General features: G+C 37.3%; 1 protein-coding gene across 2 annotated transcripts in view; it reads left to right on the top strand.

The window, feature by feature from the left end:
• The window catches only part of ck (myosin-VIIa ck), a 399120-nt gene that overhangs the window by 359553 nt on the left and 25144 nt on the right, over nucleotides 1-14423 (top strand). For both annotated transcript variants that reach the window (XM_067151286.2, XM_067151287.2), the window contains exon 32: nucleotides 9172-9430. In XM_067151286.2, the coding sequence (XP_067007387.2) occupies nucleotides 9172-9430 (259 nt within the window). The remainder of the gene's footprint in view (nucleotides 1-9171; nucleotides 9431-14423) is intronic.

The raw sequence follows: 14423 nt of genomic DNA, 5'->3' as shown, positions 1-14423 counted from the left end.
ATAAAATAATTAATAAATTTTCGGAGAAGCAACAATCTAAATTAGCAGTCGAACCTAGTAAAACTGAAAAATATATCAAGTTCACATATAATAATCCAAACATTCATGTAATAACAAATTTATTTAAGAGAAAAAATTTCAAAATTGCATTTTCCACCAATAACAACATGAAACATAGTATTTTCAACCATGATACAATAAATCTCTCGGAAAAAGATAAATTTTTTGATTCCGGAATATATAAACTCACATGCTTTGAATGTAAGAATACATACATAGGACAATCTGGCCGCAATTTTAAAGTTAGATATTTGGAACATGTGAATGCTGAAAAACATAGAAGATTCTCAGCAATGGGATCACACATGACTGCCACAGGTCATAAATTTACCAACATAGAACAAGACCTGACCATCATAAAAAAATTAAAAAAGGGCAGCTTAATGAACACATATGAAGACCTGTACATTCATCTAGACCAACTTGTAAAGAAAAATGATAACCTTAATGAGGCTGTAGAATATAAGAATCCATTATATTATCAAATTCTAGTATATTTGAAAATGCTTGAGAAGGATCACGAAAAAAGAATTGGAATTTCTCCACCTACAGATAGCCCTACAACTTGTTCCTCCTCAGTTGAAGCTATAGGTGACAGCAAGGAAGTTCTTGACACACCTATATCCCCCGCTCCTCCACCTCCTCAGGTGCAAGAGCAAGGAAGATTGCATCATCAATATTACACCCGGCGCAAACTGTGAAAGAATGACAGGAGTTACTGTTCCAAAGGAAAGCAGGCTTAATAAGATTTGACAACTAGGAATTAGTTATATTTTCATCTACATTAATAATAAGAGCCGCACTGTGATATCAGGATTTCTTCGTTTCGATAATTACTTATAAATTGTATAATTTTTAATTTATAAATTGATCTTTTTTCATGAATTATTAAGAAAAGAATATTTATTAGGACAATTTCTCTATGGAATATTGTACAAGTGTTTCCTTGACGACTGCTTTCTATTGTAGAAATAATTTATATATTTTCTCTTGAGTTATTTGTTTGTTTTAATCTTGTCAATCTTATGTTAATTTTAAGGACACTTCCTCTAAAGCATTACTTTGTCAATTTTATATATTTTTCATCTAAACAGTGTTATGTGGCTGAAGATGTTGATAATATACGAAACATGTACCACTTTTGAACATTAAAAATTGCCTTAAGCAATCATTGTATCGACTAGGTGGAAAATAAATTAAATACTTAATTGTGAATCTATTGAAGTGCGATACGGACCATGAAGCTGATTTTATGTAGACCTGCACCTGGCGAGCCGAACATGTCCTCGGACACTCCCAGCACCAAAAGCCATACGCCATTTCATTTCATATATCAAATGCTCTTAAATTCTGCAAATTGCAAGGGTACGCAGGCAATGTACAGATTTATTATCATTCAAAACCAAGTGATATCGATACTGCAATTACTAAAATAAATTCTGACTTTCAACATCTTAGTGATTATGTAAATAAAAACAGTTTATTAATAAACCCAAATAAAACTCAAGTTATTATTATCGATACCAGTAAAAACCTATATTCCCTTAAGCAAAAGAATATCTCCCCAATAATTTTAAACAATAAAATCATACCCTACTCTACTTCAGTGACTAACTTAGGAATTAATATGACTGAGACCCTAAATTGGACTCAACAGGTGACAAGCACATGTAATAAGGTATATAGATGCTTATATCCATTGAAACGGTTCTGTAATGTATTCACCGGCCCCATGGTGTAGGGGGAAACGTGTCCGCCTGTCACCCGGCAGCCCCGATTCTTGGCTGGGTCAGGAGATTTTAATTGTACATGATTAAGATCCTTGGCCTGGGGACTGGATGTTTGTGTCATCCTTAATATTCCTATCTTCACATTCACTTTACACTTTACACTTCCGCAATTTCCAAATATACGCAGGTTCATAACATATGGTGCAAAGTAGGGGCTAAAGATCTTCTTAGGTCGACGCCCCGAATAAATAGCAATTAAAAAAAGTACAACCAATTCACTCTCTGATACTACCTATACTTGACTATTGTGACACTTGTGTTGACTGAAATAACCTGCGACAGTAACAAGAAACTGGACCGGAGCCTGAACAGCTGCGCAAGATATATCTTTAATCTTTGATATGATGCACACATATCACCTTATTATAAGGAGCTGTCATAGCTTCGAGTGCACCAGCACCGTGAACTTCACTTGTTATCACTTCGACACAAAATACTTTCCACTGATACTCACGCTTATCTGTCTTCATCTTTTTCTTACCTCTCGTCCTATCATGACCACAATACAAGATCTGGCTCCTCTCTTGTCATACCCATAAACCACACTGCTATTTACCGCTCCTTCATAATCTCTGTGTCCAAGTCGTGGAATTCACTACCTGCGAACATTAGAGACGATCCCTCGCATCGCAAGTTTAAAGTGGCTTGCCACGAGCTTTGCTGAGTAGATCCCGCTGACTTGCTGGATAATTGTTGAGTGAATGAAGGAATGAATGAGATGAATGTATGGATTACTGTAGTTACATCATTTAAGTGTACTTTATTTTGTATATTTTAAAATTGAGGATTCTCTCATTACCAGGCGAGTTGGCCGTGCGGTTAGGGACGCGCAGCTGTGAGCTTGCATCTGGGAAGATAGTGGGTTAGAACCCCACTGTCGGTAGCCCTGAAAATGGTTTTCAATGGTTTTCCATGGTTTGCCATTTTCACACAAGGCAAATGCTGGGGCTGCACCTTAATTAAGGCCATGGCTGCTTCCTTCCCATTCCTAAGTCTTTCCTCTCCCATCGTCACCATAAGACCTATCTGTGTCGGTGCGACGTAAAACAAATAGTTTTTAAAAAAATTCTATCATTATTGTCATTATTATTGCTATTAATATTATTTGTTTTATTTGTATTCATAATTTTAAGTTATGAAAATGTATACTCTCCTAGTGGTTAAGTGTAAGAGAGGGCCTTGAGCCCTAGCTTCGCCACCAATAAAGGAATTATCTCTGGTGTCGATGAGAAGGACAGGGTAAGTGTTGCAAAGAAAGCAATCATGGCCTTAACTAAGGTGCAGCCCCATAATTTTCTTGGTGTGAAAATGGGAAACCATAGAAAACCATCTTCAGGATTGCCGACGGTGAGGTTCAAACCCACATCTCCCAAATGCAAGCTGACTCGAACCGTGCAACCTGTTGCTTGTTCTGATAAAATTTATAACATGTTTTCTGTTAAAAATACTCATCACTGATCTTATAATAATAATAATAATAATAATAATAATAATAATAATAATAATAATAATAATAATAATAATAATACCATATTAGACTTAAACAAAAAGGGAGAAATTGAAAAATTAGAGAAAAAGGAAAGAAAAATACTAAGGAAGATACTTGGACCAAGAAAAGTTGTGAGTACTTGGATGAGAAGAAGAATTAAAGTAAGGTATAGCCAAGCTGAAAAATTATCAGATGCCATCAGAAAAAAAAATTATGGTCACTTGCTTGGTCAAAATGAATCTGGAAAGACTGACTATAAAAACTGACCATTTGGAAAAGAATCCCAAATCATAAATAAGTTGGTTCATCAAAGTGAAGAAAAGGATTTAGCAAAAATGATTATGAAAGAAATTTGACAGGCATACATTTTACAATAGGATTAGAAAGTTTGGAGGTTTTCATCAATAAATATAAAAAGCGTGAAACTGTCTGGATGGATGGATGGATGGAGGAAGAAAAGAACCCAGTAAAAGATGAAGAAATACTGGAGGGACTGAAAATCAAGAAGGGAGACAAAATCACGAGGAAGTTGTTTTACTGGTCCATAGATGGCCAAAATCAAAGAAAGAATACCATATTAGAATTAATTTTGAACACCATTTAGGCAAAGATCAATACTAGAGCGTCTGCTTCCGGATGCCAAAATTGCGTGTTCCAACCCAGTTCAAGTACTCAGAATTTTTAAGGGGACCAGTCCATTTGATATTTGTGGTAACTATAGAGGAATCACACTTATACTGCAGGTATTTAAAATACTGGAAAGGATATTAGAAAGAAGAATGAGAAAAAAGCTTGAAGGAGAGTTACAAGACGAACAATATGGCTTCAGGGGTGGAAGATACAGTGGACCCAATCTTTAGCATGAGACAGCTGATGGAAAAGAACTGGGAATATGGAAAGGATCTGGTCATAACTTTCATAGATATATAAAAGGAATATGATAGTGTCCCCAGAAGAAAGGTTTGGGAAACCATGGTTAAAAAGAGACTCTGAAGAGAAATGTTAGAAATGGTGCAAGCAATGTATGACTACTGTGTTAGCAGAGTACTGACCCCAGCTGGAAAGACAGAATGGTTTAGAAATAAGACTGAACTAAGGCAGGGGAGTGTGCTTTCACCTCTTTTGTTTATTATGGTCATGGACAAAATTGTAAAGGAAACAAAGGAAGCCTATGGAGACAAAGAGATGAAGATATTGCTATTTGCAGATGATGTAGTGATCTGGGGAAAGAACAGCAGAGAAGTGCAACAACAACTAGATATACTGAACAAAAAAATTGAGAAATACTGCATGAAAATTAGTACAGAGAGAAGTGGTTTGGACATGTAAAGAGGATGAAGGAGAATAGAATTCCAAGACAGATGCTGGAGGCAAAGTGAAAGGACAAGAGAACAACAGGAAGACCGAGAACAATGTGGATTGAATTGGTGAAGAGCAGCATAAGAAGACAAAATTTAGACTGGGCCAAGATCATGGAAGAGGAATGGTGGAAGGAAAGAGGAAGATGAAGTACCATAAATACCCCGACCCGGCAGGAGCTGGATAAGGGGAAATGATGACAAGTCCATTTGATACTTCAGTTCATATGATGTTGACATATAAAAGATCGTGACTGACACAGTTAGTGTTCAACAACAAAATTAATTAATACTCATCCAACAAAAGATCCGTTTTCCTGACACCATCCGGCAGAATTAAATGGTATGTCAAAATTGACAAGCAAGCAGCCTACAAGGCATCAAATTAAAGTGTCTACACACAGTAGCTGAGGCTTTACAATTGATGTTGTCATCATCATATGCTCTTTGTTGTGATTCTGCAGTCAACTTCTTTATAATCATTTACGAAAAGACTGGGCAAACACTTAATACAGAAATTGCTATCTTGCTGATCAGTGGTAAATGATGATGATCATGATTTTAAAAAATCGTTTTGGCCATCTATGGACGGCAATCTTTGCAGTATTTCTAGCCTTCTCTACCTTCGCTCTCTGCCAGTATCTTTTCATCTTTTCTCCTATTTCCTTCTGCTCTTCTGTATAGGACCTCCTTTTCTCACTAGCATTTGCCCAGTCTCCAGTAAATCATGGAACGTTTTGTTGAGTTGTCTGAATTGACTTCTGTCCATGATATAAACTTCTGGAATGCCCATCTTCGTCAAGTCCAACCTCACATCTTGAAACTATTTCAATTCAGTTTTCCTCTTCCTGAAGAATTCAAAGATTCTCTTTCATAGTCTATTATTGTCCATCCTCAACAAGTGTCCATAGAACTGTTTCCTTCTCTTTCTTCATTATTACTGTACCGGGGTACACCTTCTCCATCCCATTGAACTGCATGCCTTCTAGAAGGCCATCTGTGTTATGAATCTTGAACTAATGTAATACAAGATACTTGGACCTGATGGTCAACACTCCTATGGCTTCCTTCTTCCTTAGTTATTAACCAATCAGGTATTTTGTGTATATTTCTCTAGCCAATTAAAATTGGCGGTGTGTACAGGCATCCTGCCTATCTGAAAAGAGTTCTGGAAACTTCCCCTTGGAAATGCTATAAAAACTGGGCGCTTTAGGGCCATATTGTCTTCTTCATCGCTCTGGTCTAGTGAGTGCAGTGTGATTAGGAGGCAGAGGCTGTAGAGTGGCGTTCGGAAGGCCTAACTACTTAAGGTAATGGCAGAAACTTCTTAACATGTGATAGCTCCAGGGAGATAGCTTGAGGGGAAGGTTTCAAACTTCTTTAATTTTATGTAAAGTCCTAATTTTAGGTTTTAAATGTAGATTTTTGGCAAGTCTGAGGACTCTGCTCAAATCCCTGCTGGAAAACATGTAAATTAAGAGAACAAAGAGTGTTCACCTTCTGTTGATTCCCACTCAGCTTGGTATGGGGTGACTAAAATTTTCTAAACCTTTAAATTTTTCCCATTCCTTCGGCTTTTAATATTTCTCACTTAGTCACCCCTCCGTAGTATAGGCTTAGCTTCTGCAACTTCGGGCCATAAGCCCATTTAGGGTTTTAAAAGTTTTTCTAAAGGGAGTGCAAGTGTTTCGCCTCCTAGTCTTTGTTCATGTCCAGTCATGTTAAACCTTTTATTTTTACATTAAGGCCATTTAGTATCGGCACTCTTTGCCCCCATTTAAATTGTTATTATCACTATCAATCAATCACTACTGATCTGCATTTAGGGCAGTCGCCCAGGTTGCAGGTTCCCATCTGTTGTTTTCTTAGCCTTTTCTTGAATGATTGCAAAGAAATTGGAAATTTATTGAACATCTCCCTTGGTAAGTTATTCCATTTCCTAACTCCCCTTCCTATAAATGAATATTTGCCCCAATTTGCCCTCTTGAATTCCATCTTTATCTTCATTTTGTGATCCATCCTACTTTTAAAGACACTACTCAAACTTATTTGTCTACTGATGTCATTCCACAGCATCGCGCTCCACTGACAGCTCAGAACATACCACTTATTACAAGTGACGAAATTCATTTTTCGTCCGTATTGAAAGTGTCATAAAATGTATATAGGAAAATATTTAATATTTATTTCCACCTATTCAATACAATACAAGATGTTGGCATTAAAGTTGATATATTTTTTTTAAATGTGAGACATGTTTTGCCTCTTACTGTGAGGCATCTTCAGCCACTGTCAAAAGCTTTTATTTTTATCAGACAACAAGTTGAAATATTATCCTAAAATGTGTTTGATAATGATTGTAGGTGAGATTTTTAAAAAAATTACAGTTATTTTCACTTGATGAATAGGACGTCATTTGATGGTACAGTAGCAAGAAAATGGCTTGAAGCCTTAGTCAATACCAGATATCTCAAACATAGTGGAAAGCATATAAAAACATTACAGTGAAGATATACAATACATTCAAAAGATATTTAAAAAACTAGTAGATTCTTAGGTAGTACAACATAAAGACGGAGGTGTCATATAATTATGAGTGGCATTTGATGGCTTAAAACTGTAGTCAATGTTTGAAGTATAAGTAAAATAACATGCTATAATGAATAAAAATGAAATAAATTACATTGTTGAACATAAAATGTAAAGGAAAACATTCCAATTTTGCTGGGCAAATATTATTTAACGTTAGCGTATGTTTGCCCATGAAGTTTAATGGTCAACAGTTCATAGGTCGTATATAGATTTGATTGGCGAGATTGTGTTGACACGAAGTTTGTAGTTAGCTTAAATTTATTTTAAGACATCAAAGTAAGTTTGTAGAGATAATGATGAGTTGTTACTCTTTACGTTGGTATGATTTTTGACGCAAAGGTTGAATGGCTGTTGTTTTCTTCATTTGATGACAATATATGTTTTCAAAACATTGATAGCGGAAAATTTATATTATTTAAGATATTGTGGAAGTTTGATGGGGCTGTTGAATTATTGTTGTGATTGGTTGGTTCTATGACGTTGTTGGTCCGTTTGACATGTTATGTGAAGCGTTATCAGGATACTAGTGTAAACTCAGTATTTGAAGTTTACCAGGCATAATTTTGTAAGAGGCTTGTGCCTCTGAGAGGCTGGACTGTAGTAACTTTTGGAGCTCAGTCTCCTAGGATATAGATTAGTGGCGCAAACATGCTCTTATAATAGTGTACCTGTTCAGAGCTATAATGCTCATACCTTTATATCTTATCTCGTTATTGTACCTGATTTTTAGGACTTATAGTCCACTGTTATTATCAGAGCTGTCAAGCTCATTTTTTGTTGTTTGTTCCAAATCTTCTATCAATCAAATTTTAAAATATATATAAAAAAAGGAAAGAAATAAAATTTCAAGATTTACTGCTTTAACTTATGCTCTGGTCATTACCTTTTCCACCCATTCACCCCGGCATCTTCTTACACGTCTCTGTTCCACAATATTTCCGTATCAATTATTATTATTATTATTATTATTATTATTATTATTATTATTATTATTATTATTATTATTATTATTATTATTATTCCATTCAAGTGCCTTTAACAAAATCAAGAAAATGTTCAACAACATGTGCGGCATAATAGCTCTCCGTGCTGTCAGTAGAGAGATGGCGTGGAATGACGTCAGTACACGAATAAGTTTGAGTGGTGTCTTCAAAAGTAGGACAGATCACAATATGAAGATAAAGTTGGAATTCAAGAGGACTGTGGCATAATAGCTCACCAGAATTCAGCAGAGTGGACTTGTTCCTTTAGAGCATCTCTTATTGATCCATGGAATCACATGGTGAGAGATGAGGACTGTAGGCTGAGTGGTGGCGAACCTCTTACCTTTCTGTGCTAAAGCAACCTGTATAATTGTTTTTTTGAACGAGCCTTGTCATGAAACAGGATCACTCCACATGAAAATATACCAAGTTGCTTATTCTTAAGCATTTTAGGCAGTCTGTCTAGGGTGTCCTTGTAGCAAATGAGACTGATTTTCACATCAGGCTGTTCAAAGTGCATGAATAAAACCTTTTATGGTCAAAGAATGATAAGCACCAACTTACAAGTTGAAGTCTGTAACTAGAAATGTTTATGATGGCTAGTGAGCATCTGTGAGGTCAATTATGAATACACATCTCCCAACACTGCATATTCTAATAACAAATATATTTGTGCATGATAATGGTTTACTTTATGAGAAGTAAATTTTGTATTACAGAATAATTTATTCTAAACTATTACTTACCCATGCTCTAGCATTTAAAACTGTTCATTTCATTTAAGAGTTTGAAAAATCTAGTGAAATATTACAGTTGCTAAAACTAGGTAAACATTCAGTATGCTGTATCTGCCATGCCTATTGCCATTATCCTGAGTTTATGAATTTTTTATTTTTCAGGCCTCCACCAAAACGCACCATGTCAAAAGCATTAACACTGACTTCTGCACGCCGTGGAGGTCCAGATGAACTATGGAGGCATTCTAGAGAGCCCCTTAAACAACCTCTTCTCAAGAAATTGCTCACCAAAGAAGAGCTGGCAGAGGAAGCTTGTTTTGCTTTCACTGCTATACTCAAATACATGGGTGATCTTCCCTCCAAGAGGCCACGTATTGGAAATGAATACACTGACCAGATCTTTGATGGTCCACTTAAGCATGTACGTATTGAATTATGATATATCTTGGTATGTTGGTGTTGGAAATATTAATCATTTGCTTTGGTATTTAGTTTAGTAATATTCCATATTGTTTAAGAAAGGTTTGATTGACCTATACAGTGAAACCTCAGAATGCGAGTAACTTGGTCTACGAGTGTTTTACAAGACAAGCAAAAATTTAAAATAAATTGTAACTTCCTCCCAACACTACTCCATTACTCCAGCCTGTGGATCAGCAAGTCATTTCGAACTTCAAGAAGCTATACACCAAAGCACTATTTCAGCGATGCTTCGAAGTGACCAAAGGAACAAACCTTACCCTCCGAGAGTTTGGGAGAAATCATTTCCGCATCGTGAACTGCCTGAAGATCATCGATAAAGCCTGGGATGGAGTCACCAAGAGAACTCTCACATCCGCTTGTGGAAAGCTGTGACCTGATTGTGTTCTTGGATATGACTTTGAAGGGATTGTTGCTGACAATGAACCGCCGATTGTTGATGAAATTGTGTCCTTAGGGAAGACTATGGGGCTGGAGGTGAATGACGTGGACATTCAAGAGCTGGTGGAAGAACATGGCCAGGAACTGACCACCAGCGAGCTGATGGACCTGCATCGCGAACAACAGGAGGAGGTTATGGAGATCATGTCCGGGGAAGAGGAGGAGGAAAAGTCCGAGGAATCTCTCCCTTCAACTGAGATTCAGGAGAAGTGCAAAATGTTGGGAAAGGTGCAAAATTTTGTAGAAAATTACCACCCGAATAAGGCTGTAGCAGTGCGATCGATGAATCAGTTCAATGACAATGCAATGTCACATTTTCGTGAAATCCTAAAAAAAGAGACAAAAGCAACAGTCATTAGATAGGCTCCTCGTTAAGGTTGCACAAAAAGAAAACAATTCCAGGGAGGCAACAGATAGCAGCAATTCCGTTAGTGAAATTCGTTCTACACAGTAACTCTGCTCATGTCATCTCTCGTCTCCCTGACACCAACAATGATTCTATGGTAAGGTAAAGTGCACTTTAATTTGTTTTACGTTAAGTTATATTTTGTTTTAGAAATGGTATGCAAATAAATATTTTTGTGCTGTGGACGAATCATCCGCGTTTCAATTGTTTCTTATGGGAAAACTTGCTTTGATATACGAGCGTTTTGGATTACAAGCATGTTGCCAGAACGAATTATGCTCGCAATCCAAGGTTCCACTGTATCTGTTTATTTTAACTATGTTATGGAATCTGTTATTGGCTAATGGGACATCAATCTCATTTCCTGTCAAGAGTGTTGCTGAGTGTTGGGAGCTGATTTGAATGGATCACTGGAGTACTGCATGCTGGGTTTTGGAAATGTGGAATAAGCCTTTTGATGTAATGGAACAGGTAAAAGCCTGGAAGGATGATAATGAGACCAGGATATTTGAATGAAAGTAAAATGCTGTAGATACTGAAAATGTCTTGCGTACCAATACCATAAAACATGAAGAGCCAAATGGACATAATTCTGCCTTTTAAAAATCCAAATGTTTCCACTGGTTTTGAAGCCATAATCTTGAGATCCAGGTTGGAGCTTATGTTTAGTGATATGATTCAGACCAGTTAATTTTTAATGAAAAAGGAAGGAATAGCTGTGGAGTTAGAAATTTCAATGAAGTATTAAATAATACCTGGGTCTGGCTCCTTGACTTAATGATCAGTGTAGTAACCTTTGTTTCAGAGGGCTCCAGATTTGGTTCCCAGCTGAGCCAAGAATTTTAGCTATGTGTTGTTAATTCCTCTGGCTCGGGGACTGTGTATTTTTGTTTGTCTAATATAAATCTTCATTTATATGAAACACATCACATTACCAACCATAATGGAAACATGCAATAGTGAATACATCCCTCCTTTAGTGTTGGCACCAGGAAAAATATCTGACGGTAAAATTGGGCTTAATGCACATATAGTGCTGTTCCCGAGTATTTGGGGGGAGGGGGAGGGAGGACAAGATGATGATTTAAGTAATGCCTAGGAGTTTCATGACCTTGGATGTACAGTTTGCATACGAGGTTGGTAGTGAAGGATTATGAAAGGCTGTAGTTGAGTGACTGCAATATTTTCATCAATTTATGGATTGTTACAGAGCTAGGTCCACTGAATTTCTAATTTCACTAAATATCTTGATGTCATCTGCAAAGAGTAAGGTATTTATTGTATTAGTGATTTTAGATACCTAGTAGATCATCCATAATCAAGGAAAATGACTACACTCTTAGAGAACAAAGGCCTCAGAACACTAGATCACTTGTGTCCACAGTGCCTTAGTATTTCATCAGTATTTCAAAATAAGATGATGTTCAAAAACATTGGTAACAGAATGGTACAGTATTCAGTATTATCAATAAATATTGTCTTTTCATACTGCTTACTTTCTCATAACTTTTTAAAAGAATTTTGTACACATTTCTCCACAAAAAATATGAATTTCTTGTACGGTACTAAAATCATAATTTATTTTTCAAATATTCTTGTAGCAATTTTGCTTGCCAGGTCGGCACTAAACTGTTTGATGTATGTATCCTTTTTCATTGAGTTCATCTCATGGGCTGTGTCTCATTACTTTTGTCAAAAACTATGCAACACAGACTGAAGATAGAAATACTTATCATCATCATCATCATCATCATCATCATCATCAATTTTACAGTTACAGTTCCCCGGGTACTGTTGGCAAGCCTCTTCCATTCTATCTTATTGAGGTACGTTCTGTTGTTAATGACGTCCTCCAGTGGGTTCTTGGTCTTCCCACCATGCGTTTCCCTGTTGCTTGTCTCTCCAAGTTAACACATGCTGTGCTTGTTGGCTCCATCCTCTATACATGCCCAAACCACCTCAGTCTGGACATGTTGACCTGATCTAACAATGATGCAACAACCCCAGCTTCCTTCCTAACCACATCATTCCTTAACTTGTCCAGTTTTATTTTTTGAATTGTGGACCTAAGGAACTTCATCTCAGATGCCTGCAACCTTGATGAGTATTTCTTAGTGATGGTGCAGGTTTTAATACCATAGGTTAAGATTGGTATGAAGTACTGATTGAACATCACCAGCTTAGATTATGTTGGTACTCTGGGATCCCAGAGGAGTATTTGTACTTGCTGGTAAAAGTGAGAGCTCTTCTGTACTCTATTTGCCACCTCTTTTGTGGCTAGTGTATCTCAAGATATTACACTGCCGAGGTATGTAAAGCATGATGTTCACTGGTTGTCCCTCTCTGTTATTGCCATCACTACTGTTTTGAGTTTGCTTATCTTGAGATTGAACTCCTGGAACTTAACTTTCCATTCATTGAGTCTCAACTGTACTTGTTCCTCAGTGTCTCCCCAGATCATTACATCATCAGCGAAGGCCATTGCATTTAGTCACCAGAGGTTTTCTTAATGTTCTTCATTATGTCATCCATGATGGTGATAAACAATAACGGGGATAGTGCACTGCCTTGCTGGACTCCACTTTCGGTCTTGTTTTTGATTACTCTGAGCAATAGTTTCATATTGCCTCTGCTGCCTTCCTTCAGTTTTTGAGTAAATTTCTCCCAGCACTTTATCTTTTCTTCAGTACTCTTTTAACTCTGTTTCTTGTCCCGGTAAACTTGCTTGAGGTCTCTGATCTTCCCCTCATCCTTTACCTGTTCTGGCTTGGATTTCTCTCTGTCTCGTTCTTTTTGTGCTGTGTTCCTTTCCTTTATTGAGGATCTTACTCTTTCATTCCACCAGGGTGTCTCTTTTTCCCTTACTCTCGCACTTGTCTTCCCGCAAATCTCTATTGCTTCTTTTATCAAGGTGTATTTAAATCTTGTACCTTAATTAAGGCCACAGCTGCTTCCTTCCTATTCCCTAGGCCTTTCCTGTGCCATCGTCACCAGAAGACCTATCTGTGTTGGTGTGACTTAAAGCAAATAGAAAAAGAAAAAAAAAATCTTGTCCACTCTACCTCACCACTACTCTCCACTTCTTCTGTAGGCAGTTGTCCTCTTATACGGTCCTGATAGTTGGCCCTTTTTCCAATCTGTTGTAGTTCCCACACCTTAATCTTAGGTAATTTCCTCGTTGTTATCTTTGATACATTGTCTTTTAGATCTGCTACTAATAACTGGTGGTCACTATTGACATCAGTCACAAGTCTATCTGTAATGACATAATCATTGACTGTCTTGCTCTTTCCATCCCAGCTGCAACGGGTAATCTTGTGACTGACTCTTTTGTTGAACCAACTGTTTTTTTACTACCAAACAGTTTCTTATGCAGAAATCTAAGAGATATTCCCCTTCTGAATTCCTTCTCCCATAGCCATGTGGTCCTATCACCTTCTCATAGCCACTCCTGTCTGTCCCAAGCTGTGCATTGAGGTCCCCGATAATGATTGCCCTCTCTTCACAGATCTTCTAAGTCTTCGAGAAACTTGTTCTTTTCATCTTCACTGCAACCCATCTGAGGGACATACTCTTGCACCAGTGTCAGCTTCTATCTCTCAAGGTGAATTGTTGCCTTTATAATCCTCTCATTGATGTACTGGATCTCTGTAATACCATCTAATTCTTCAGACAATATCAATCCTACTCTGTTTCTCATCTCTCTGTTGTTACCATTCCAGTAGAGGATATAGTTTTTTCTCAACTCTTTCTTCCCTTTACCTTTCCATTTAGTTTCACTCAGTCGTAGGATTTATATTTTCCTTCTCTCCATGATGTCCACCGACTCTTCACATTTCCCAGTCAAACTCAGTAAATCGAGTGTGGTGTCTTCTCCGGGGTTAGTGCACAATCACAAGGCTTGGCCTGTCATCAGGCTGTAAGCCATCATACTTGGCATGGGTCTGTGGGTGCTGTTGTCTACTCAGTTCTTTGTTTGCATCCGAGGCTCATTTAAGTGTTGAAAGTGATTGCAGTTGATCTCCAACTGACTCGCTAGGCCTAACTTAAGAGAAGATATTCTGTCAGGGTTATCTCCCTTAGCCTT

The sequence above is a fragment of the Anabrus simplex genome, chromosome 7, assembly GCF_040414725.1.
Source record: "Anabrus simplex isolate iqAnaSimp1 chromosome 7, ASM4041472v1, whole genome shotgun sequence".
NCBI lineage: Eukaryota > Metazoa > Arthropoda > Insecta > Orthoptera > Tettigoniidae > Anabrus > Anabrus simplex.
Note: the sequence above shows the minus strand (reverse complement) of the source record. Positions and strands in the feature narration are given on the sequence as shown.